Source organism: Bos indicus x Bos taurus, chromosome X (assembly GCF_003369695.1).
Source record: "Bos indicus x Bos taurus breed Angus x Brahman F1 hybrid chromosome X, Bos_hybrid_MaternalHap_v2.0, whole genome shotgun sequence".
Classification (NCBI taxonomy): Eukaryota; Metazoa; Chordata; class Mammalia; order Artiodactyla; family Bovidae; genus Bos; species Bos indicus x Bos taurus.
Genome location: NC_040105.1, coordinates 1,065,600 through 1,092,627, shown reverse-complemented (window position 1 = coordinate 1,092,627; position 27,028 = coordinate 1,065,600). Strand labels below are relative to the sequence as shown.

The window sequence follows — 27,028 nt, the reverse complement described above, 5'->3', positions numbered from 1 at the left end:
TCAGTGATGCCATCCAACCGTCTCATCCTCTGTCGCCCCTTCTCCTGCCTTCAATCTTTCCCAGCATCAGGGTCTTTTCCACTGAGTCAGTTCTTTGCATCAGGTGGCCAAAGGGTTGGAGTTTCACCTTCAACATCAGTCCTTCCAACGAATATTCAGGACTGATTTCCTCTAGGATGGACTGGTTGGATCTCCTTGCAGTCTAAGGGACTCTCAAGAGTCTTCTCCTTGAGAAGACACCACAGTTCAAAAGCATCCTTTCTTCGGTGCTCAGCTTTCTTTATAGTCCAACTCTCACATCCATACATTAGAAATAACCATAGCCTTGACTAGATGGACCTTTGTTGGCAAAGTAATGTCTCTGTTTTTAATATGCTGCCTAAGTTGGTCATAGGTTTCCTTCCAAGGAGCAAGCGTCTTTTAATTTTATGGCTGCAGTCACCATCTGCAGGGGTTTTGGAGCCCAAGGAAATAAAATCTGTCACTGTTTCCAGATGGTTTGCATCTTCTTTATGCACATTAAGCGTTGGACTATGGAGTCTTTGCCAACTTGAGTGAACTGCTGGACGCTTGCATCCTGGAGCAGGAAGTGGGGTTTGCTGTGTTTTAATTAGCATTTTCCAAAGTATCCTGTGGCTCAACAGTCTCCGTGGGATTACTTGGCATGTGAACGTTGCCTTTTTGGAAATGTCTGGTTGTCTCATTTCCCCTTTTCTGTAGGCGGTGTTAGCTTTTGTTGTTGTTCAGTCACTGAGCCATGTCCGACTCATCATGACCCTAAGGAATGGCAGCACACCAGGCTTCCCTGTCCTTCACTGTCTCCCGGACTTTGCTCAAACTCAGGTCCAGTGAGTTGGTGATGTTTAGCCTTTCTCTTCTTTTTTTTTTTATACAATTTTATGTATTTTTTAAAATTTTGGAGCTGTAAGTTGATTGACAGCGTTGAGTTAGTTTCAGGAGTACGACAAGGTGAACCATTTGTGAATATGCGTGTGTCCACTCTCTGTTTAGCTTGTTTGGCCATCTAGATCGTTGCAGAATAGTGAGTGGGGTTCCCTGTGCCATACAGTGGGTCCTTTATCCATTCATCTGCTGATGGATATCCATGTTGGTGCAAATGGCATGATCTCGTTCTTTTTCGCGGCTGACTAATATTCCACTTGTATGCATGCACCACATCTTTATCCATTCATCTGCTGATATCCAGGTCGTCTCCATGGATGTGGCGGTTGTAAATATTAGGCTTTCTCTTCTGGACTCACGCCTGTGTGTTCATTCTGACTGCTGATTTGTGTCTTTTACATAGGTTGCCGATACTCTTTTCCACTGTATTTTATGTTTCAAGAAGATACAAAGAAGTAACATTGGACAGTCATAACCAATGATATTAGAACACAGGAGGAAAATATTTTGGAGACGGAGAAACCGAAAAATAGATATACTAATATTTATCTGTATCTGTATCTAGAGACACATGCATAAATATACATATGTACATGGAAAAGGGCCTTCGCAGGTGGCACAGTGGTTAAAAAATCCACCAGCCAATGCACGAGACTTGGGTTTGATCCCTAAGTTGGGGAGATCCCCTGGAGAAGGAAATGGCAACCCACTCCAGTGTTCTTGCCTGGAGAATCCCATGGACAGATGAGCCTGGTGGGCTGTGGTCCATACAGTCTCAAAGAGTCAGATACGACTAAAGCCACTTAGCACATGGACATATGTATATATTTAAGGTTCCCTGGTGGCTCAGATGGTAAAGAATCTGCCTGCAGTGCAAGAGACGCAGATTCAAACTGTGTGTCACAAAGATCCCCAGGAGAAGGAAATGGCAACCCACTCTATTATTCCCGCCTGGAGAATCCCGTGGACAGAGGAGCCTGGTAGGCCACAGTCTGTGGGGTCACATAGAGAGTCAGACACAGCTGGACATGCACGCAACCATACATTATACGAATTACTTCCTTAGATGGATGTGTGTGTATGTGACTTGTGTGAATTCTCGCAAGGGTGTGCCCTTGATCCCTGGGCGGTGGGGAGAGTCTGTAGGATTAATGTGTCTTTGTGTCCCTTTACATCATTTAGTGACATTCTTTTTAGTCAGTCCCCTGCGTACAAACGAGTTCCATTCCAGGAGCACGTGCGTAAGTCCTATTTGTGGGTCCGACAGAGTTAGCCTGGGTACCCAACTAACCCAATCGGCTGTACAGTTCTGTACTGTTTTAGGTGTATAGTACTTTTCACACAAAGAATGCACAAAAAGCAAACACAAGATAAACATTTTCAATCTCCCAGTGCAGTACCGTGACAAGTACAGTCGTCCAGGGCAACGGCTGGCATCGACGGAATCAGGCCAGAAGAGTTACTGACTGAGCAGGCAGAGGAGGTGGGAGACGGCAGAGCTGAAGAATTGTCAGCAATAGTAGACGGAGGGCGAGCTGTGGTGTCAATCATGTTGATGGAACGCACCTTCACATCTTTGCGAGTTTGCAACTTGAGAGTTTGCGTGTAGAGGACTTCCTGGTACACCACTCTGAAACCTCTATTCCGCACCTTACCAAAAACCGTGGACTTGATTCCAAGTTCAGAGCCAGTTTCCGGAGCACGGCAGTTTTTCCCTTGAGAAAAAAAATTACAGGTTGATACATTTATGAAGATGAGATGTTTAAAAAAAAACAACAGTTTTCTTTATTTATTGGCCACACTGGGTCTTCATTCCTGTGTGGACTTTTCTGCAGCTGCACAGAGCAGGGTAACTCTCTAGTTGCGGTTCTTGAGGACTTCTCAAGGTGGTATCTTCTGTTACTGCCGAGCACAGGCTCTGAGACACAGGTTCAGTAGTTGCAGTGTCTTAGTCGCTCTGTGGCATGCGGGATCTTCCGAGACCGGGGATGGAACATGAATATCCTGCATTGGCAGGTGGATTATTTACCACCGAGACACCAGGGTAGCCCTTAAATGGTTCTTTCCATGAGCGAATCGAGACCGTTCCATCAATCAGTGTCTGCAGCTGGGTGACGTCTCACACACGCCCTCTGCACAGAGCTCTGAAGACATTTAATAAAGCATGGAGGAGGCATGTCCCATGACTGTACCAGGCAGAAACTCCCCTGCTCCTGACTCTGTTGCTTCCTCAGCCATTCTCTCGAGCCCTAAGAGGAGGAATATGGTGGTGATGATCTGCTCTTGTGTTGAGGGCAGAACGCAGACAGTGCAGCCCTCGGAGCTGAGCTGAAGGTTTAGCTTGGACCACAAAGGAGGCTGAGTGCCAAAGATTTGACACTTTTGAGCTGTGGTGCTGGAGAAGACGCTTGAGAGTCCCTTGGACGGCAAGGAGATCCAACCAGTCCATCCTAAAGGAGATCAAGCATGAATGTTCACTGGAAGGACTGATGCTGAAGCTCCAATACTTTGGCCACCTCATGTGAAAAGCCAACTCATTGGAAAAGACCCTGATGCTGGGAAGGATCGAAGGCGGGAGGAGAAGGGGGCAACAGAGGATGAGGTGGTTGGATGGCATCATCAACTCAATGGACAGGAGTAAACTCCGGGAGACCGTGAAGGACAGGGAAGCCTGGCATGCTGCAGCCCATGGGGTCACAAAGAGTCGGAAACAACTGAGTGACTGAAGAACAATCCAAGGGTCCAAGGAGCCTGAGTTAGGCTCGGACCATTGGTGATGCAGAAACAGCTCAAGATGGGGGTGGTCATACTGTCACTGCCCGCTTCTCACTGGGTCCCCATCCGAACCCCAGACCCCTTCAAAGTGACCTCAGCTCCCCCTTTCTCAAGTCTCCTCAGGACACCTGGTTCCAGCTCCAGACTGGACACGGGAGCTTGTCATTGGCCCAAGCCCAAGCTTGTCATTGCCCACTTGCAGTGAGTGTCTTAGATTTTGGGGGCTGCATCCTATCCAGGGATGCCAGATGCTCGATGTCAACAGTGATGTAGAATCAGAAGCTTCCAGCCTCTGGACCATCCCATGGACCACAGTCTACAGAGCATCCCATGGGCCACAGTCCATGGAGCCTCCCAAGGGCCACAGCCCACGGAGCATCCATGGAGCACAGCCCACGGAGCGTCCCATGGACCAGAGGGCATGATCCACAGGGGGTGAACCCAGGGTCTGGTTAGAGGCCATTGAAAGTGTGGAGAGAGACAGAAGGAGATTGTTTTGAGGACAACTCCAGGACTTCCCTGGTGGTCCAGTGGTCAAGATTCCACACTCCTAGTCCAGGGGCCCTGGGTTCAATCCCTGGTCAGGCAATTATATTTCACATACCACAGCCTAATTCATGTGCCAAAACAAAAGATGCCCCGTGCCACAAGTAAGACCTGGCACAGATAAATAAATAAATGTGTGTGTGTCCGACTCTTCACTACCCCGTGGACTGTAGCCCGCCAGGCTCCTCTGTCCATGGGATTCTCCAGGCAAGAATACAGGAGTGGGTTGCCATTTCTTTCTCAACGGCATCTTGCTGACCCAGGGATTGAGCCCACGTCTCCTGCACTGGCAGGTGGATTCTTTAGCACTGAGCCATGGGGAAGGCCAAATATATAAGTATGAAGAAAAAAAAAAGACCATTCCAGAGAGCACATCATAATGTCTTGACTAATTGACCTCGGAAGGTGAAACAAGGAAGTCTCAGGAGGCATTTGGGGTTTCTGATGCAGGAACACCAGGCTGTGTATCAGTGACTGTCTGGGATGGGGTACCAGGCAGGTGAGAAGGAAAGATGGTTTGACCCTGAGGTGTGTCCATGGGGTCTCTGCCTCCAGTGCCAGCTGGGCTGCTGAGAGTGTGTGTCCACAACTCAGAGGAACACACAGAAAGTGCAGCTTTCAGGGATTCTGGCAGAGACGCAAGGGACTTGTCAGGCCATGAGCTTGGGGGACATGCCCATCCTGATTCAGGAGGACGGTGGGGAGGGTTGGGATCTCTGGAAGAACCAAGATCTGGCCATCCTGTGCACCCTGCTGCTCCCTTGCCCTCCCTCTACTCTGCCCCTCACCTTTGTAATTTCTTAATTCTGGATAATGGCATCTCCTAAGATTGTTGTGAGCGGCGCTGACATAATATGTGGGAAAGCGTTTCCAATGCTGCAGAGGGCTGTGTAATTATGTAATTATAACACATTCATCTTTCTCTGCAGCACACAGCTCCCAGCTCTGTTGAGCACAGTTTCAATCCCACTCTCTGCTCTCTTTGCTTTTTATTTTGGTTTCTTTTTTCCATGCGTGTGTACCCAGCCATTGACCCAATGCCCCTTCCTGTTGTGGGAGCTCTTATCTAAACTATCTTTCTTGGTATTCGGGGCCACAAAAATATTGTTGTTCTCATACAGTTGCTCAGTCACGTCTGGCTCTTGATGACCCCATGGGCTGCAGCATGCCAGGCTTTCCTGTCCTTCACCATCTCCTGGAGTTTGCTGAAATTCATGTCCATTGAATCGGTGATGCCATCCAACCATCTCATCCTCTGTCGCCCCCTTCTCCTCCTGCCTTCAATCTTTCCCCAGCATCAGGGTCTTTTCTAATGAGTCCGTTCTTCGCATCAGGTGGCCAAAGTATTGGAGTTTCAGCTTCAGCATCAGTCCTTCCAATGAATATTCAGGACTGATTTCCTTTAGGAGAGACTGGTTGGATTTCTTTGCAGTCCAAGGGGCTCTCAAGAGTCTTCTGCAGCTCCAGCACTACAATTCAAAAGTATTAACTCGTCAGCGTTCTGCCTTCTTTATGTTGACACTGGTGGCTCTCAGCGTCTCAGACCTCCTTCCTTTCAGGCAGGCATGATGTCTCACGATCCTCGTGGCTGAGACTTAGGACTGTGACGTCAGACGCGGGGAAGAAGAAATGCATAAAACCGTCCGTTTCATGAGCTGTCAAAACATTTGGGAATTAAAACATTACAAATGAAATCTCATTTCCTTCCTCTCTGTCATCTGCCTGAGGCCTGGAAATGTTCTGTAGGTGATCGAGGGCGGCTGTTTTTAGCCCGGCATCTATCATGTGCTTAAGTGGGATAAGTGGATGTGATTAATCCTCCACGAGATGTGTGCGTGCCGAGAATGGCTCCTTTTCAAAAAAATGTCCCTTTTCTATGTCAGAGGACTCTCTGGATGGTCAAGACCACCTTGGGTGAATGTTGTGTGTGTGCGTGCAAGGGTATGCATGTGTGTGTGTGAACGTGTGTACATGAGGACATCAGTTCAGTTCAGTCGCTCAGTCGTGTCCAACTCTTTGCAACCCCATGAATTGCAGCACGCCAGGCCTCCCTGTCCATCACCAACTCCCAGAGATATATGTGTGTAAATGTGAATGTGTATGTCTGTATGTAAATACTTGTGTGTTTTGTGTGTGTGTGCATATGAATAGTTGTATGTGTGTGAAAATGCATGTGTGTGCCTGGGGGAATGTGTGTGTGCATTGAATATATATCTGTGTGCATGTGAATATTTGTATTTGTGAATCTAAGTGCCTGTGTGTGCCTGGGGATATGTGTGTGTGTGTGAAGGTATGCATGTGAATGTGTGTGTGTGTGCATGTGAATATTTGTGTATCCATACAAATGCGTGTGTCTGCCTGGGTGTATGTATGTGCAGACTTGTGAATGTGTGCGCCTGGATGTGTTTGCATGCATATAAGTGCATTTGTGTGCATGGGTGTGTGTGCCTGTGAGTCTGTGTGCATCTGTGTAAATGCATGTGTGTGCCTGAGGGTATGTGTATCCATGTGAATGTCTGTGCCTGGGTGTGTGTGCCTGTGCTCATAAATGCATTTGTGTGCATGGGTGTGTGTGCTCTGAGTGTGTGTGCCTGTGAATATTTGTGTGTGCATGTGAATACATGTGTGTACTTGGGTGTGTGTGCATTGAGTATATCTGTGCATGTGTATATTTGTGCGTCCGTATGCATTTGTGTGCATGTGAGTGTGTGCATGTGAATATATGTGTGTGTAAATGCATGTATGTGCCTGGTGGTATATGTGTGTGCATGTGAATATTTGTGTATCCATATAGATGCATTTGTGTGCATGGGGGTGTGTGAGTGTGTGAGCATGTGAATATCGGTGTGTGCATGGGGGTGTGTGTGCCCGTGAATGTCTGTGCCTGGGTATATGTGAGTGTGTACGCATGAGGGTGCAGTGTGTTTGTGCTTGGGAGTCACATCACCAGACAGAATCCCACGACATCTCGTCCCTCCGGACCGTACCTGAGTTTCTGGCAAAGTGTGCATCCCAAGTTCATGTCCAGGACACCACAGGCACCATCTCCTAAAACAGCCGTCCTTGTGTTCCGTTGGACATGCCGATCACAAGGACTGTTACCCGGATAAGAGGATTTTCGAGGTGTAGGGGAAGTGGACCCCTTCCTCCCCAGACAATGCCCGCTGGATGACCCAAAGGAGGCAGCCTCTAAAGACAGGAATGGATGCCTCTCAAGACAGTGGAGCCCTGTGGCTACATTAAGGAGGGTCTTTCCCGTGGGGGTGACTCACTCCAGGGACGAGACAAAGTGGGGGTTCTTGGCACAGACCCCTGGGATCTCAGCCTGGAGAATGACCGACTTAGGAAGCAGCCTCACTCCACGAGCTGATTTAACCATGTTTTTGCCATGGAAATGCAGCACTCCACGTCAATCCATCTGACCAAGAACAACAGGATATTTATCAGCATGACTACCCAGGAGATGTTCTGAGCCTATCTCCATCTAGAAAATGTGACCATGGGCTTGTCTCCTGGCCTGAATCTGTTTCTGGTCATGCTTCCAAAGACAGACTCATGCAGGCACAGGAGAAGGACCAGGGTAGGGGGAGTTGAGTGGATTTCCACAAGTTTATTTAAAATGACAAGCTCCAGAACGACCGTTATCTTGACAATAAGATAAAGGAGTTTCCTTGATTCCTAGGTGGCTCAGCGGTAAAGAATCTGCCTTCTAACATAGGAGATGGAGGTTCTATCCCTGAGTCGGGAAGGTCCCCTGGATAAGAAAATAGCAGCCCACTCCCGTATTCTTGCCTGGAGAATCCCCGTGGACAGAGGAGCCTGGTGGGCTACAGTCCCCCACCCGTTTCCCCTTTGGGAGCCATAAATTTGTTTTCTGTGTCCATGAGTCTAGGTACGTTTTGTAAACCAGTACATTTGTATCATCTCTGTTAGATCCCACATATAAGTAACGTCATCCCGTATCTGCTTTTCTCTGACTTATGTTTCTAAGCGTGATATTGTCTGGGTGCATCCATGTTGCTGCAGATGGCATCATTTCCTCCTTTTTGATGCCTGAGTGGTGTTCCATTGTATATGTGGAGACACACACACACACACACATCACATCTTGTAATCCAGTGATCACGCCCAGGCACCAGCCCTAAGCCCAGAAGCTCAGCATGTGTTACATTCCAACCTTCTGCCTCCCACCCAGCGTCCACTTTTCTCCTGTCACCCTAATGCCTTTCAAGCTCCTTTTCAGACTTTCCGGTTCTCGTGCCGTATCTCCTCCCCTGCTTGGAAAGCGAGAACGTCTCTGCCGTCTGGACGTTTCCTCTAAAATTGCTAGATAGCACGTGTTCAACCCCGAGGCTGAACCGCCATCTGCTTTGACCCAGTGAGCTGGCATTCTGGTTTCATAGAGCCTGCCCTGCATGGCAGGAATTAACCCAACCTTGTAAATCAACTCTGCACGCATGCTAAGTCACTTCAGGTGGGTCCAACTCCTTACGACCCCATGGACTGTAACCTCCCAGGCTCCTCTGTCCGTGGAATTCTCCAGGCAAGGACACAGGACTTGGTACAGCCCACTGGAGTCGGTAGCCATGCCCTTCTGCAGGGGATCTTCCCAACCCAGGGATCGAACCTGCATCTCTTCTAGTCTCCCACAATCGCCGGCAGGTTCTTTACCACTAGTACTGCCTGGGAAGCCTCGTAAATCAACTATATGTCAATAAAATGAATTTAAAAAAAAATAAAAGACTGGAGACCTGAGTATTTAAACTCAGGGTCTGTGCCCAGAACCCGCACTTTGTCTCAGCCCTGGAGTGAGTCACCTTCATTAAAAAAAAAGACCTTCTCATTGTAGCCACAGGGCTCCGCTCTCTTGAGATGTATCCAGCCTTCTCTTTAGAGGCTGCTTCCTTTGGGTCGTCCAGAGGAATGGGGGCCCTTTGTGCATGTGTGTGGGGATGCATGAGAGCGATGTGGATGTGCAACCCACAAGGGCGCACCATTTCGAGGTCTTGGAGTGCCAGCTCACCTAGCCTTGGCCAGCCAGGCTTGAGTTGATGAGTCGATGGGCCCCCGGTAAGGGGCCCTGTGTCTCCTTCTCGACATCTGTGGGCTCCCGAGACCCCCGTGTACCTGCTCTGACAGTTGGCATCTTCCTCTGCGTTCCTTCTTCCTGCAGACCCCAGATGAGGGAGCCTGGACTTCCGTCTATGCCGCGGTCACCCCGGCCCTGGAAGGTCTCGGTGGCCGCTATCTCTACAACGAGAAGGAGACCCGGTCTCTGGAGGCCACGTACGACCCAGAGCTTCAGCGGCAGCTCTGGGCCAGAAGCTGCCAGCTGACGGGCATTGCTGATGTGACCTGGGAGACCTTCAGCGGGAGCGGTCTGCCGGGAAGAGCATGATCTGACGGGGAACACCACGGTCAGTGCCACCCTCACAGGTCTGTTTGTACTGAACCGCGTCTCTCCATCACCCTCATCCCCCCGACCCTCCGGGCTCTGTATCCCCCCAGGGTCTCCCGTCGGGACCCGGGTGGGAACTCACGGGAAACAGAGAATGCTGAGTGGACCCCTGAGCTGGTGTGGTTCTCAGCCATGAATCCTGTGATCCCCCACTACGTGTCCAATTGTACTGGCTGCTCTGAGTCATTAAATCCTGCAAGCCTCATGGGCGGTGTTCCTTCCTTAAAGCGCAGAGGCGATGTGGGACCCTGGGGTAGATAGACACGTTTTGGGTGAAACACACACTTTCAAGGGAAGTCTGGAAGCTTTGAGGATGTCCTGCGTTCCTGTCTCTCTCACACACAAATCATGCCAGAGATGCGTCTCTGATTCCTGGCTCCCAGAAAGGCAGACGCTTTGAGCCTTCCTTCTTTACTGCCTTGATCAAGGGTCATGTGACCCTGCACCGTCTTCAGGAGGACCGGCTCCTAGGGGCTAATATGTGGCCCCCAAGGCTCCCACCAAGGGTCTCACCCCACGACTCATGCAAGGACCATCTCCTGAGAGGTAGGTAATTCTGTAGGACACGTGATGCCAGGGGAGCCCGGGACACAGTCCCCATGGGGCTCTCTAGGATGCAGATGTGGACAGGACGTGGGCGTCTGGACCACCTCCACCACCTTTTCGGGTCTCAGTCATAGAACGGCAGCTTTGCTGTCCCCTCACCCTTCAGTGGGCACACGAAACCTCTCTCCTGCTCTCTGCCCTTCCGTTCGTCATCTGTCAATATGGGCACGTCCCTCTCCTGGAATATGGGTTATACCGCAGGACGTGGGTTATCCTTCAAGCCAGAATATGGTTGTCATTTTTTAGTCGCTCAGTCATGTCTGACTCTTTGCGACCCCCTGAACTGTAGCCCCCCAGGCTCCTCTGTCCATGGGTAGTCTCCAGGCAAGAATACTGGAGTGGGTTGCCATTGCCTTCTCCAGGGGGCCTTCCCGGCACAGGGACTGAACCCAGTCTCTTGTGTCTCTCGCATTGGCAGGCAGATTCTTTCCCACTTTGCCACCTGGGAACGTGCAGATGTGTTCATATTTGGGGCAAGAATCACTGCCAATAATAATGGAGGTCTTCAGATAGGATGTTGTTCTTGCTTACCAGTGTGCTCATGAGGTTGTTTATCAGAGATAGGTAGAGGGAGATTTGATTACGGAAGAGGAGGGGGTTATGGGACTATGGAGGCAGAGACGGGAGGGAGGCGGCCACCAGCCCCAGGACGGACACCTGGAGCCCCCAGAAGCTGGAAGAGGCAGGAAGGACCCTCTCCTGGAGACTCTGGAGGGAGCTCAGCCCTGGGACCCCTTGACCTCAGACGTCTGGTCTCCAGGACTGGGGGACGATGGATGGTTGGTTGTCAGGACTGGGAGAGGATGGATTCCTAAGGTTTTAAGTCAATCAATGAGAAGCCTGCGTTAGCCTGAAAATGTTCCTGGAGGATAGTGGGTTCTGATGGGTGGAGCCTAGAAGTGGGGCCTTATGTGAATATACGTTCTCTGCAGATGTGGTGAAGTGAAGGGTCTGAGATGAGGTCCTCTTGAACGGGGGTGGCCCTAAACCCAGGGACAGGGTCCTTATAAGACACAGAAGAGGAGAGACACGGATGCAGAGGAGAAGCCACGTGGAGACGGAGGCAGAGACGGGAAGGAGGTGGCCACCAGCCCAGGGACAGACGCCCAGAGCCTCCAGAAGCCGGAAGAGGCGGGGAGGACCCTCCCTTGGAGCCTCTGCAGGGAGCTCAGCCCTGCATCTGCAGAAGTGAGAGACAATAGTCTTCCCTGCTGGTGGTCCAGTGGTTCAGACTCCAGGCTTCCAGTGCCAGGGATGTGGGTTTGATCCCTGATCAGGGAACTAAGATCCCACATGCTACGTGGTGCAGCCAAAAGAAAAATTATTTTAATGTGAAATAAATAAATTATAAAAAACTGAGAATAAATTTCCATTTTTTAAACAACACCAAAAGGCTTCCTTGGTGGCTCAGAAGCTGTCTGCCATTGTAGGAGACCGGGGTTCAGTCCCTGAGTCAGGAAGATCCCCTGGAGAAGGGCATGGCAATCCACTCTAGTCTTCTTACCTGGAAAATCCCATGAACAGAGGAGCCTGGCGGGCTACAGTCCATGGGGTTGCAAAAAGCCAGACACAGCAGCTAAAAAGACAAACAGAACACCAATACCACGATCATGATTTGATACGAGAAACTTACACAGTTGTTGACCCGTATGAACATCTCATACAGGGTGGTAGACTCTTGCCTGGACCCATGCCCACCAGTCAGGTCAATGAAGGCTCCATCCTGTCTCTGAGAACGGCTCTTGGGTTCTCAGAGTCTAGCGTGGAGAGTTCGGACATGTGGGATCCTAACAAAATGACTGTATGTGTTTCCTGCCAGACCGCACCCTAGATTTCAAGACCAGTGACTGCTGCTTAGCTAGCCATATTCCCTCGACAGATGGAATCCTATGGAGGCCCCAGACCTGACATCGGGCTTCCAGCACACTAGGCTTGGGGTTGTAACCAGCAGCTCTTCCAGAGTTGGGTTTATACTTCATGAGTATAAGATGATAGAGTGTGCTTCCAGAATGGAGTGTTTATTTTTTTAAACATTTTCTTTAACTATACTTAATTTGCAATATTGTGTTAGTTTTCAGGTAGACAGCAAAGTATTTCAGTTATAAATACCTTGGGTGAGCCAGAACGTTTGTTTGAGGTTCCATAAGATGTTATGGTTGGATGGCATCACCAGCTGGTTGGATGGCATCATTGACTCGACGGACATGAGTTTGAGCAAGCTCCCGGAGTTGGTGATGGACAGGGAAGTGCTGCAGTCCATGGGGTCACAGATTCGGACACGACTGAGTGAATGAACTGAACTGAAGACGTCATGAAAAAACCCAAGGGAACTTTTTGCCCAACCCTATATATACACACATATTCTTTTTCAGATTCTTTTCCGTTACTGGTTAGTACGAGATATTGAATCTAACTCCCTGTGCTGTACAGATACAGTAGTCTGCATGTGTTAATTCCAAATCCCTAATGTATTCCTTCCCCACCTTCTCCTCTCTGCCAACCACAAGTCTGATCTCCATATCTGTGAGTCTCCTTCTGTTTCGTAAATAAATTCATTTGTATCATTTTTTGGTTTTTTAGATTTCACATATAAGTGAGTATCATATGGTACTTGTCTTTCTGGGTCTGATTTCCTTCACTTAGTGCGATAATCTCTGGGTTCATCCGTGTTGCTGTCGATGTCATTATTTTATTCCTTTTCATGGCTGAGCATTATTCCATTGTGTGTGTGCACCACATCTTTCTGACCCATTCACCTGTCGATGGGCGCTTAGGTTGCTTCCATGTTTTGACTGTTGTAAATAGTGCTGGTGTGATCAGTGGGGTCCGTGTATCTTTTCAAGTTGGAGTTTTCCCCTCTTCTGCGTATAACAACCAGAAGTGGAATTGCTAGATCATACGGCAACTCTTCTTTTTAATTTTTTGCGAAACCTCCATCCTGTTCTCCATAGAGTGTACACCATTTACATTCTCACCAGCAGTGAAGGAGGGTTCATTTTGCTGGGACAAAGTGTTTATCCAACGGTCACTTAATGAAACCATGAAGGAACAGCACAACTCTCACTTGGGAATACTCAAGACAACCAAGAATGGATTCTCTCTCAGTCTCCTGCCTCTGGGGCAGGGCGCGCTTCTCGGCAAAGGTGTTCAACTTGAAACAAATCTGCTTCTAAGCAAAGATGCCGAAGCTGTGTCTTGGCATCTAATACCTGCTTCTTCAGCGTGGATGGGGCTGCAGGCACACTGCCCAAACTTTATTTCTGGTGATGGGTCTTCTGGGCACATGGTGTTGGGTGTTGTGGCAATGCCATTCACCTGGTGGCACTGCACAAGAGGAAGCTCCCATAGGGGTCCCCGGCACAGCTTTGAGTCACAGGACACAGCTGTCCTGACACTGTCCCCAGAAACTCACCGCATCCTCATCACGCACATGGCCCCTGGTGTAGGAGCACCGCCACAGATGGTACCCTCCCAGGACGTGTGAGTTTTCATTCCCCTGTCTGCTTGTCGCCATCTGCCTGGAGAATGGCGTGCTCATGGGGGCTTTGCTTCCACCTCTCCTCGGTAGCTCTGCTTCTCTTTAGAAGCAAAAGACAGGAAAAGATTCTAGAGATTTGTGTTCTAAGATATAGTGCAAGAGCCTTTCATGGACATCATTTACTCATCGGTTCATCTGTTCATTCATTCAGCTCTCTGTTCTAAAAGAGTATCAGGTACCTGGATGTTATGGTTTAGGTAGATAGATGGATAGGTAGGTAGATAGATGTATATTAGGCATGATATTCAGACAGATGGATAGGTAGATAGATGCTGGCTAGATGATATTTAGGTAGACATATAGAATGATAGATGGAAAGAGATGGATAGAAAGATAGATACATTATAGAGATAGGTAGACACCAATTGATTGATAGATACACAGGATAGATAGATATGCTAGATGGATGGATAGATATGATAGATATTCAGGACTTATGATAGAGATGATGGATGGATGGATGGTTAGATAAGATGGTTGGGTAGATAGACAGAATGGATGGATAGGTATTCTGGACTGATGATAGGTGTAATGGATGGATAGATATGATGGTTGGATAGACAGATAGGATAGATATTCAGGATTGATGGACATGATGGGTAGATGGATGGATAGATAGATGTGATGGTTGGATAGATATGTGGATAGAATGCACGGATAAATAGATGTTAGGATTATAGGTGTGATGGATGGATGGGTAGATATGATGGCTGGGTAGATATATGGATAGAACAGATGGATAAATAGATATTCAGGATTGATGATAGGTATGATGGATACATGGATGGATGGATGGGTAGATATGATGGTTGGGTAGACAGATATGATGATATTCAGGACTGATGATAGACATGGATGGATGGATGGACATACAGATAGGATGGATGGATAGATATTCAGGATTGATGATAGATAGCTGTGATGAATGGATGGATGGATGGATGGATAGATATGATGGATTGACAGATATGATGGATGGCTGGATAGGTAGATATGATGAATGGATAGATAGATATATAGAATGGATGGATAGATATTCAGGACTGATGATTGGTGTGATGGATGGATGGATGGATGGATATGATGGTTGCATAGACAGATAGATATGATAGATATTCAAGATTGATGATAGACATGATGGGTGGATGGATGTATGGATGGACGGACAGACAGAGAGATAGGATGGATGGATAGACAGATATTCAGGGTTGATGATAGATGTGATGGATGGGTGGATGGATAGATATGCTGGATGGATGATACAGATGATGGATGGGTGAGTGGATAGGTAGATATGATGAATGGATGGATAGATATTCATGAGTGATGATATTCAGATAGATAGCATTCCAAGAGAGCCAACTTTTTACGTAAATGACCAGTTAATAGATATCTTCCTATGGCAGGGCTATATGTTTTCTCTTACAACTATTCAGCTCTTCCATACAACACACAAGGAGCTACAGACACAATGCTAACATGTGTGGCTGTGTTCTAATAAAACTTTATTTACAAAAAGGGAGGACGGTCAGACTTATCCAAGGTCCATAGTATGTGGACACCGGGTGTCGTCTCCCTGTGTGCCGTGGGGAGAATTGTAAATCCATCAAGTGGGTGGGAAATTGCCCCCAAAAGACTCAATGTCTGACCTCATTTCAAGGTCCTGGTGGCCCTTGGGTGGGACCCTGAGGTGTGTCTAACTCCAGAGACCATGTTTTCATTACAGATGAACAGGATGCAACCGATTCAGTGTCACGGGACCAGGAGGTGTTAGTGTAAACGAGCAGGAGATGAGGACGTGTGCATTTGAGGTTCTCACCGTCTCGCCCATGTGCGGCTGTGGTTGGCAGAGATGAGACATCAGCTCACAGGACTATCCACGTGGTGGCCCAAGAAGAACAAGCCAGAGACTTCTGTAGGTGCCCTGATTCTGCAGGACGTCTCCTTGGATAAGAGACATCCTGACACCCTTCCCATGAGAGCCATGGTGTGACAAGGAGTCTCCCGGGAACCAGGGACCGGCACCAGGAAGAGAGCAGACAGAGGTCATAGAGACAGTGGAAGCCAAGGGTCAGAGATCCCTGACCTCCTTCCTCCCTGCTGCAGAAGTGACAAGCACTGTGTGAGCCCACAAGACAACTGGTGGGTCCCAGTGACTCATCACTTGGATCTCTGTGTGATGGGGGCCAGTGGTCCCCGTGGACTACCCTGCTGATTCACCCAGCTCACTCTTGTGCTGTCTACACGACGGTCCTGGGACAGCTGTAACTAAGGACCCCAAACACGTGGCTAAAAACAACAGACATCCATCCTCCCCTAGCCCTGGAGATGGTCCTCAAATGGTCATTGTGTCCCAAGGCTGAGCTCCGTCCAGAGGCTCCAGGGGAGGGTCCTCCCTGCCTCTTCCAGCTTCTGGGGGCTCCAGGCATCCGTCCCTGGGCTGGTGGCCACCTCCCTCCCGTCTCTGCCTCCATCTCCACGTGACTTCTCCTCTGTGTCCATGTCTCTCCTCTTCTGTGTCTTATAAAGACCCTGTCTCTGGGTTTAGGGCCACCTCCATCCAGGAGGAACCTCATCTCAGACCCTTAACTTCTATCTGGATAGTCAAGAATGATCTCTTCAGCTCAAGATCCCTCATTAGTTACATCTGCCAAGACCCTTTTGCCAACAGTCCTATCCACCAATAATAGGGATTAAGACATGCTCATAATTTTTGGTAGACAGTATTCAATCCACTACATCCTACATGAACCAGAAAGCTTGAAAACTCAGAAAACATTTGTTCATTCTCTGATGACCTGGAAAACCATGGAGATCACAGTTTCCTGTATACATATGTAAAGTTACTTTCTTGGTTGACTGACCCGTGTAGCTACACAGGACCCTGGGTTCAGAAGAACGTCTATTGCCTTAATGCTCTGTGGCCACCATCTTGAAGTTCTTAATGAAGTGAAAACAAGGAATACACAGTTTCATTTTGCACCGGAACTGCAAATGCTATAGCCTTCTTTGCTCACGTTCCTTCCAACCTCAAGAAAGAGAAACAAGTCTACAGCCGATAAGGACACCCCCACCCCCAGCATATCCTCAGCCATCAAAGCATCCATGTGCTCGAGCCTGTCGGGGGTGGTGAAGACCATCCCCAAGGTCCAGCCCTGAATACTCATTGGAAGGACTGAAGCTGAAGCTCCAATACTTTGGCCACCTGATGTGAAGAACCAACTCATTGGAAAAGACATGATGCTGGGAAAGATTGAGGGCAGGAGGAGAAGAGGGTGACAGAGGATGAGAGGGTTGGATGGCATCACCGATTTGGTGGACATGAACTTGGGCAAGCTCCAGGAGACAGCGAGGGATAAGGAAGCCTAGCATGTTGCAGTCCATGGAGTCACAAAGAGTCGGACATGACTTGGAGACTGAATGATGATAAGGTCTGGTAAGGCTAGTGGGTTTTGGGTGCACACTAGGGGAGCCTCTGAAAACAATTAATGCTCAGCCGCGCCTTCAACAGAATTCCCAAACTCATCCCTCGGAGCATCAGTATTTATTAGACCTCCTCAAGCCATCGTCTTGCTCAGACAAGTTTGAGACCCACAGAGATGCAGCTTTCAGCCCTGAACGCTGGCACCTCCCAGAACTGCTCAGATATTCTGCTAAGTCCTATAGCCATGACTGTCCTGTTTGAGAACTAGGATTACTTCCTGTGTTGAAACCAAGATGGAGACATGCCTCATCTAATATTTCCAAACAGCCAGAATGATGTTCCAAGAAGTAGAATCTTGACTTATAGGAAGACCCCAGCCTTTGAGGTTTGTGTGTCACCAGAGAGTCATTGCATGGCTTGAGGCACCAGCTACTCTTCCCCATCGTTACAAAGGTGGTTCCTAAGTACAGGCTCAGGATGGGGAAGTTGGCCAAGCTGCCATCCTTTGTCATTGAGAGAACAAGCTTGCTGAGTTCTTGTTCTTGCTGAGTCTCTTGAGAATCCCTGGGACATTCCGTAATCCTTGAGCAAAGAGAGGCTCCAAGGTCAAGTGGAACGTTGCAGGACCCTGGCCTCAGATGGCCCCGTCTCATCTCACGACTGCCTTTATGTCATTCATCCACTGGGTGGGCGGGTGTGCGTGCTCAGTCGCTCAGTTGTGTCTGACTCTTTGCCACCCCGTGGACTGTAGCCCTCCAGGCTCCTCTGTCCATGGGATTCTCCAGGCAAGAATGGATAGCCAGGAGTGTGGATAGCCAGTCCCTTCTTCAGGGGCTCTTCCTGACCCTAGGATATCTAACCCACGTCTCCTGCATTGGCAGGCAGATTCTATACCCCTGAGCCACCCGGGAAGCCCTTGTTCACCAGGGGAGAGAGAGAACTCGGTTCTGGAGAAGTTACCGTGTTCCCTCCACACCTGACTGTGGAACATTCCTCAGAGCTTGGAGACACTGTCCAGTACCTGGAGAGGTCCTGTGCACCATCGGGTGAGTACGGCTGAATCTGAGGCATCATGAGCACTGGGATTCTGGGTTTGAGCCTGGCAGTGATGTTCGGGGAGCCTGGGAGGGGGTGGTGTGGACATGCACAGCGATGGAGGACCTTTTGCCCCTGGGCAAAATGATTCAGTAGGTGGACCCACAGTGTGTGCATTTGTCAGTAAGGCTGCCTGTTCATCCCTTCCATGTAGCATCAGTGAGTTCTGCTCACCAATGGGAATGACCGCCTCATCCATCCACCCATCCACCCATCCATCCACCCATCATCTATCTCTCCATCCATCAATCCATCCATCCACCCACCCATCTATCCATCATCTATCTTTTCATCCATCCACCCATCCATCCATCAATCCATCCATCATCTATCTCTCCATCCATCCACCCATCCATCTATCCATCCACCCACCCACCTATCCATCCATCCATCCACCCATCTATCCATCCATCCATCCATCCATCCATCATCTATCTCTCCATCCATCCACCCATCCATCTATCCATCCACCCACCCATCTATCCACCCATCCATCCATCCACCCACCCATCTATCCACCCATCCACCCATCTATCCATCTACCCATCCATCCATCTATGTGTCCATTCATCCATCCAACCTTTCATCTATCCATCCTTCATCTATCCATCTTTCATCTATCCATCTACCCATCCATCCATCTCTCTCCATTCATCCATCTGTCCATCCACCCATCCATCCACCCATCATCTATCTCTCCATCCATCCACCCATCTATCCATCCATCCATCATCTATCTCTCCATCCATCCACCCATCCATCTACCCATCTATCCATCCACCCACCCACCTATCCATCCATCCATCCACCCATCCATCCATCCATCCACCCATCTACCTATCCATCCATCTATGTGTCCATTCATCCATCCAACCTTTCATCTATCCATCCTTCATCTATCCATCTTTCATCTATCCATCTACCCATCCATCCATCTCTCTCCATTCATCCATCTGTCCATCCACCCATCCATCCACCCATCATCTATCTCTCCATCCATCCACCCATCCATCTATCCATCTATCCATCCACCCACCCACCTATCCATCCATCCATCCACCCATCCATCCATCCATCCACCCATCCATCCATCCATCCACCCATCTACCTATCCATCCATCTACGTGTCCATTCATCCATCCAACCTTTCATCTATCCATCCTTCATCTATCCATCTACCCATCCATCCATCTCTCTCCATTCATCCATCTGTCCATCCATCCACCCATCATCTATCTCTCCATCCATCCACCCATCCATCCATCCATCATCTATCTCTCCATCCATCCACCCATCCATCCATCCATCCACCCACCCATCAATCCATCCATCATCTATCTCTCCATCCATCCACTTATCCATCCATCCACCCATCATCTATCTCTCCATCCATCCACACATCCATCCATCCATCCACCCATCCATCCATCCATGCATCAATCCATCCATCCATCATCTATCTCTCCATCCATCTACCCACCCACCTATCCATCCATCTGTCCTCCCATCTATCCATCTACCAGTCCATCCATCTATGTGTCCATTCACCCATCCATCCTTTCACCTATTCATCCGTCCATGCTTTCATTCATCTATCCATCCAGCATCCTTCCATGTTTTCATCCATCCATCCTTCATCCATCCACCCCCGCATCCATCCATCCATAAATCAACTGCTGATCTATCCATCCATCCACTCACACATCCATCCATCCATCCTTCCAGCAACCGTGTGTAGAGAAGGGCTACCCAGCCAGGCTCTGAGCAAACACTGGATGGAGCTCCCCGTTGAGTGCCACAGAGCTCTTGTCCTAAAGGAGCTAGCCATCTACAGTGGGATGAGTAATAGCCCCAAGGATATAAAGTCCCAATGCCCAGAAACCGGGGATGTACTGGATATGATAAGAGGCACTTTTCATGGAAGTGAGCTCTGCAAATGCAGGTCTGTGTCAAATGTGACCCAGTTCCTCTGTCTTGATACCAACTGAATGTTGAGGGTGTCTATTTCATAAACACCTCTCACCTTGGCTTTTAGGAAATACAACCATAGGAGGTGCACCAAGGCTAGAGGGTTTGGGAGGCTGATTGAGGAAGCTTCTCTGAAGACCCACAGGACGGGTCAGGGAGGTAGCGCCATGCCTGTTTCCCAAGTGGCCTGGTCCTCAGGATGGGTCAGGTCTCACAATGAGCGCTGTCATTAAGCTTTTTGGTGTCTGTCTTGCTGACTCTTCTTCCATCAACTGATGCTGCTAACATGTGCCCTGTCTATACCCGGGTTTGCCGAATGGACAGTGAGACCTATGCATTCTGTCTGAGGGACGCTTAGGGGCAAATCCATGCCAGGCATGGTTTTCCATCCCGGCTCTATAGTCACTAAATTTGTCATTTAAGAAATCTGTTGAAGTTGTGTGTGTGGTGTTGTCTGGGTACCGCTATCCTACGGGTTTGTTTAACAAAGGGCACAAGAGCATAAACATTATCCCAGACATAACAATGTCCTGGGTCTCTGCATGTGTGGTAGGGGAGTATGCATGCGTAGTAATAAGCTTGAGAACTCTCCAGTCTCTGAGGCTCTCTTCAATGAAGTGAGTCATGGCACAGAATTATAACTCACCTTAGCAACCTTTGTTTTTAGGGCTTCCCTGATAGCTCAGTTGGTTAAGAATCCGCCTGCAATGCAGGAGACCCCAGGTTTGATTCCTGGGTTGGGAAGATACCTGGAGAAGGGATAGGCTACCCACTCCAGTATTCTTAGGCTTCCCTGGTGGCTGAGCTGGTAAAGAATCTGCCTGTGATGCGGAGTTCGATCCCTGGGTTGGGAAGATCTGCTGGAGAAGGGAAAGGCTACCCACTCCAGTATTCTGGCCTGGAGAATGCCATGGACTGTATAGTCCACGAGGTCACAAAGAGTCAGACACGACTGAGTGACTTTCACTTTCAACAAAGCATTTTCTGAGGTTCACTAACTTCTAGCACTCTTTGAGTTTATTGCTGACTTACAACTTCTGGTGATATGAACTGCATCTATTTCTTCCCTTTTTTCTTTATAATTCTTAGCCTTCCTCCTAGGAGGTCATGTCGAACTTCCCGTGTTTGACACCTGCCCTTAATTTTTGACTTTTCATATTTCTGGTCACAGTGTCCTCATTTCTGACACTTGGGTGGATCTCACAGATGCAGTCTTATTTGCATGGCTCCTTTTAACCCTCATGGGTAACTGAAATGGGTTTATAATCATTTTACTGTCGTGAGTTCAGGAATGCATTTACCCAGAATGGGCTTAAATTGTCCTTCAAGGGCCTTCGGGACTTCTGGTCTACCACGCTGCCAGATGTGTAGATGCATTGAGAATTTTTCATTCAAGGATATCCTGAGGGGAAGAAACCATAAAATGGTCACTTGTGGACTTCCTAGTGGCTCAGTGGTAAAAATCTGCCTGCCAATGTGGGAGCCCTGGGTTCCATCCCTGGGTCAGGAAGAGATCCCCTGGAGAAGGGAATGGCAACCCACTCCAGTATTCTTGCCTGGAGGATCCCATGGACAGAGGAGCCTGGTGGGCTGCAGTCCATGGGGTCTCAAGAGTCGAGCACGATGGAGTGACTGAGCATGCAAGGTGTCCTTGGCAAACACAAGCAGGCTTTAATGCTCCCTTGTAGCGGAAACCCTGCTTCCTTTCAAAACTCCATCTCTGAAGGGGAGGAAGGAGCAACAATAGGAAGAGTTCCAACAACCTTCGTAATAGAAACAGACCCTGTTGCTCGGTCGCTTCAGTCGTGTCTGACTCTCTGTGACCTCGTGGACTGTAGCCCACCAGGCTGCTCTGTCCGTGGGATTCTCCAGGCGAGAACACTGGAGTGGGTTGCTATTTCCTCCTCTAGGGGATCTTCCTGACCCAGGAACGGAACCTGCATCTCCTGGGCTTCCCAGGTGGCGCTAGTAGAAGGAAGGATGAAAACACAAAACAAAAATAGGTGCTAGGTGATGGTAGATAAGAGGTCGGTGATGGATACACAGACAGACAGACTGCGTCTCTTAAGCTAAGTCAAGTTTTCTCAGCCTCAGCCCTACTGACGTCTGGGGCTGGGCTCTGCCGTGGGGTGTCCTGGGCACCGTGGGGATGGGGCAGCGTCCCTGGTCACCCCCCACCACACGTCGGGAGCCCCACCACCGTGGTAACACCCCAGACGCTGGGTGTCTGTGTCCCAACGTCCCCAGACATTGCCAGGGTCCCCTGGAGACCAGGGTCCTTTGTGGATCCCGAGGCCCCGCTCCAAAGACTAAACCATTCAAAGCCGCGTGCAACTAGCTTTAGAGCAGCAGAGCTGGGGTGCGCGCTAAAATTCCAAGTGAGTCATCCGTGTGTTCCAGACGAAACTTTTTAAAAAGTAATAAATAACAGAGCTGCTGAGATCCACCAAGCCCTTGAGCTCTGTTGTTTACTTCTCAGGCAGAGGTGTCCCCGGCTACCCTTTCTCAGAGCACTCGGGGTCTGGGAGCGGGGAGAAGCTGGTGGATGTGCGTCTCAGAACATCCGTTCCCCCCAACACCTGCCTGCCCGCCTGCCTGGTCCAGGGGCCCCTCCCCGAGACGCAGCCTCAGCAGCTGGACGGAGCTGGTACCCAGCCCAATGGCGTGGCCAGAGACTGGGGATGTTAAGAGGATCCAAGCAAGGAGTCTTGCCACTGCCAAGCAGCAGTGACGTGCTTGCCTTCTTTGGGATCGTGGGGTCGTGGTACCACTTCCAGCTCCGCTCTGGACCTGTGTGGGCAGGAGGGGAGGAGGAAAAGGGAAGGAGACAGAAGCAGAGAGAGACAGAGAGAAACAGAGAGAGAGAGAAGCAGAAAGAGATGGAAGCCGACAGAGAGAGAGACAAACAGTTCATTTTAGTTCAGTTCACTCGCTCAGTTGTGTCCGACTCTTTGCAACCCTATGGCCTGCAGCACGCCAGGCCTCCGTGTCCATCGCCACCTCCCGGAGTTTGCTCAAACTCATGTCCATCGAGTCGGTGATGCCATCCAACCATCTCATCCTTTGTCATCCCCTTCTCCTCCTGCCCTCAATCTTTCCCAGCATCAGGGTCTTTTCAAATGAGCCAGCTCTTTGCATCAGGTGGTCAGAGTATTGGAGTTTCATCTTCAGCATCAGTCCTTCCCATGAATACCTAGGACTGGTCTCCTTTAGGATGGACTGGTTGGATCTCCTTGAAGTCCAAGAGACTGTCAAGAGCCTTTTCCAACACCACAGTTCAAAAGCATCCATTCTTGGGCACTCAGCTTTCTTTACAGTCCAACTCTCACATCCGTACGTGACTCCTGGAAAAACTATAGCTTTGAGTAGATGGACCTTTGTTGAGAGAAGGAGACAGAGAGGTAAAGATGGATGCAGAAAGAGAGAGAAGCAGAGAGAGGTGGGTTTCTCTGCAAGGCACCCCGTGTAGGTCCAAGTAAACAGACAAGCAGCTCATGGTCAGAAGACCTGAACACCCGGAAGAGTTCATTTCAGGTTCATTTCAAGGTCCCTGAAGACCTTCTGGGAATCGCTTTTTTTTAAAGACAGAGTGTGGCAGATGATCCCAGGGTGTGTGATCAACTGCTGACCATCTTCTGATTGGCTGGTGGTGATGTCATGGGGAGCCAGCATGACCCACCTTCTGCTTCCAGCCGTCTGGGGTCCCCGTGGTGGTGGGCGGGGCACACGGTTAACTTCTTCCACCTCCTAGGGGCTTCAGTGTCTGCAATACAGCTCAAAGGACACAGCTCAGAATATTACCTCCAGCCCTTGAGGAGGAAGTGGAGGTCCTTGGCTTTGCTTAATGGCTAAGCTGATTGCCCTTGGTCTCCGTTGCCTCTTTCCCCCTCCTCCAGCCCTTGAGGAGGAGCTGGAGGCCCTTGGCTGTGTTTAGTGGCTGAGCTGATTGCCCTTGGCCTTCTTTGACTGTTTCCCTTTGTTTCTGCTCTTGCTCACTTCTCTGATTCAGTTTATTCTTTGGCACTCGGCAAAGTCCTAGGAGGCGAAAGCTTTCTTCTCAACAACAGGCAGGAGGAGAACAAGAGGCAGTGGGTGTTCTGCCCAGGGAAGGACCCGCAGAGTCGGCTCATTTACAACGCTATTAATAAGAATTGTAGACATTCTAGAAATGAAGCAAAAGCTACCCCACGTCCCCTTTCATTCTCACGCGCGCTCAGTAACTCAGTCATCTCTGAGTCTTTTGCAAACCCATGGACTGCAGCCCACCAGGCTCCTCTGTCCATGGGATTCTCCAGGCAAGAATACTGGAGCAGGTTGCCATGCCCTCCTCCAGGGGATCTCCCCTACCCAGGGATCAAACCCATGTCTGCTGCATCTCCTGCATTGACAGGGGAGTTCTTTACCACTAACAGCACAGGCTTTTTTTTTTTTCTCTCCGCAGCATCTGATGAATCTCAAATGTTTTCAGCCTAAAATAATTCTCAAGCCATTTCTAATCCCCACGGAGTAAAAAATGATAGCAAAATAAGAGACGAGAACTCAAGCCAGTGAAATTGAAAGTGGCTCAGCTGTGTCTCACTCTTTGTGACCCCATGGACTGTATATCCATGGGATTCTCCAGGCCAGAATACTGGAGTGGGTAGCCTTTCCCTTCTCCAGCAGATCTTCCCAACCCAGGTCTTCCGCATTGAAGGCAGACTTTTTACCAGCTGAGCCACCAGGGAAGCCCAAGAATACTGGAGCAGGTAGCCTATCCCTTCTCCAGCATATCTTCCCAACCCAGGAATTGAACCAGGGTCTCCTGCATTGCAGGCAGATTCTTTATCAACTGAGCTATCAGGGAAGCCAACAAGTCAGCAAGACGTGTGTTGAAGTAGGTTGATGCTGTCGACCAAAAAATACAGTCACCACCTGGTATCAGAGGTGTTTTATTGGGTGGGCGTGTTGAGGACTCGGAGCCCGGGAGACAGCATCACAGTAGCTCTGAGAAAACCGCTCCAAGGAGGCGGGAGGGGGAGTCAGGCTGTATACAAGTTTGCAACAAAGGGAGTAGGCGGTCTGCACAGCAAAGATCAGATATCAGTGAAGGAATTGAGGATTCTATGTAAGGGAAGGTGCACCCTGTCCTTTCAAATGCACCTCGGCTGTCTGGGGCCCGAGCCTGTTTCCTTGTTCACCTTCAGGAAAGGTGGAGGTCACGGTTGGCTGATTCTTATATTCTCCCAGCTCCTCTGCAATCACTGTGGGGGTGGTGGATCCAAATTTTGCCAGTCTCATGGCCCAGACAGTAAAGAATCCGCCTCCCATGCAGGAGACCCAGGTTTGATCCCAGGGTTGGGAAGATCCCCTGGAGAAGGAAATGGCAACCCACTCCAGTATTCTTGCCTGAAGAATCCCATGGATGGAGGAGCCTGGTGGGCTACAGTCCACGGGGTCACAGAGAGTCTGACATGACTGAGCTGCATTCACTCAACGTTCACATTTGGAGGCTGGAAGTCACTGGTGGCTGTGACATTTCTTGCTTATTGTTACGGCCGGAGATATTATCATTTCAGACTACTCCAGGGGATCTTTGGTCAGGAAGATCCCCTGGAGGAGGGCATGGCAACCCACTCCAGTGTTGTTGCCTGGAGAATCCCATGGACAAGGAGCCTGGTGGGCTACAGTCCCTGGGGCTGCAAAAGAGTCAGATTTAGCGACTTAAACAACAGGAGATCTTCCCTACCCAGGGATTGAACCCAGGTCTCCCGCATTGCAGGCAGATTCTTTATTGCCTGAGCCACCATGGAAGCCCAAGAATACTGGAGTGAGTACCCTTCCCCTACTCCAGGGGATCTTCCCAACCCAGGTATCAAACCTAGGTCTCCTGCACTGCACGCAGATTCTTTACTGTCTGAGCCACCAGGGAAGCCCTGTAATTATAAAGCTTTTTTAAAATTTAGTATTTATTAAGGTTTTTAAAAAGTTTTAATATGTCTTTATTTTGGGCTGCCCTGGGTCTCGGTTGTGGCGCGCGGGATCTTTCGTTGCTTGGCAGGCAGGCTTTATTGCCCTGAGGCATATGAGATCTTAGTTCCCTGAGCAGGTATCTAACCCATGTCCCCTGCAGTGGAAGGCGGATTCCTAAGCACTGGGCCACCAGTGAAGCCTCAGTCATAAAGGTTTTGATCTGAGGGACGAAGAGGATCAGATAGGCAGGGAGGCAAGCAAGCACGTGACAGAAGAGAGGATTCAAGATGGTACCCTTCTTTTTGGAGGAAGAAGCCAGGAACCACAGATGCAACTCAGAAGCTGAAAGAGACCCAGAAATAGATTCCTCCCTGCCAAGTCCTGCCGACACCTCTGTCGTAGCCCCGAGTGACCTACTTCAGACATCTTGCCTGCAGAATTGTAAGACAGCCACCGTGTCTTGTGTCGGCATCATCGGTTCCAGCAGGCCCCCAGCACTCACTGACCCCGTGCCATGCCCATCTTTGCTGAGCATGGAGAAGCAGTCGTCCGTCTCTCCTGATGCTGGACAGCTCCTACGACTTCTGAACTTCTTGCTCTTTCTTCCTGAAGCCCAGCATTGAAATCAGTCAAAACACACACAGGTTCATCCACCTCACTAGAGCTGATGCAAGCCCGTTCCTTTTTCATGGCTGAGTAATATTCCATTGTATACATCTGCCACAGCTTCCTTATCCATTCCTCGGTCAGCAGACATCTGCATTGC

At 49.4% G+C, this 27,028-nt stretch overlaps 1 protein-coding gene across 6 annotated transcripts in view; it reads left to right on the top strand.

Annotated features, from left to right (window-relative positions):
• Nucleotides 1-27,028, top strand: part of DHRSX (dehydrogenase/reductase X-linked) — a 223,314-nt gene that overhangs the window by 131,901 nt on the left and 64,385 nt on the right. For 2 of the 6 annotated variants that reach the window (XR_003509863.1, XR_003509864.1), the window contains exon 7: nucleotides 9,398-9,641. Coding sequence is in view for 4 of the 6 variants with exons in the window: in XM_027535274.1 (XP_027391075.1) it covers nucleotides 9,398-9,622 (225 nt within the window). In the remaining 2 variants the exon portion in view is untranslated. Of the gene's footprint in view, nucleotides 1-9,397; nucleotides 9,661-11,220; nucleotides 11,559-12,359; nucleotides 12,855-15,552; nucleotides 17,032-27,028 lie in introns of those variants that run through there. The other 4 variants (XM_027535274.1, XM_027535271.1, XM_027535273.1 and 1 more) reach the window with 4 other exon arrangements.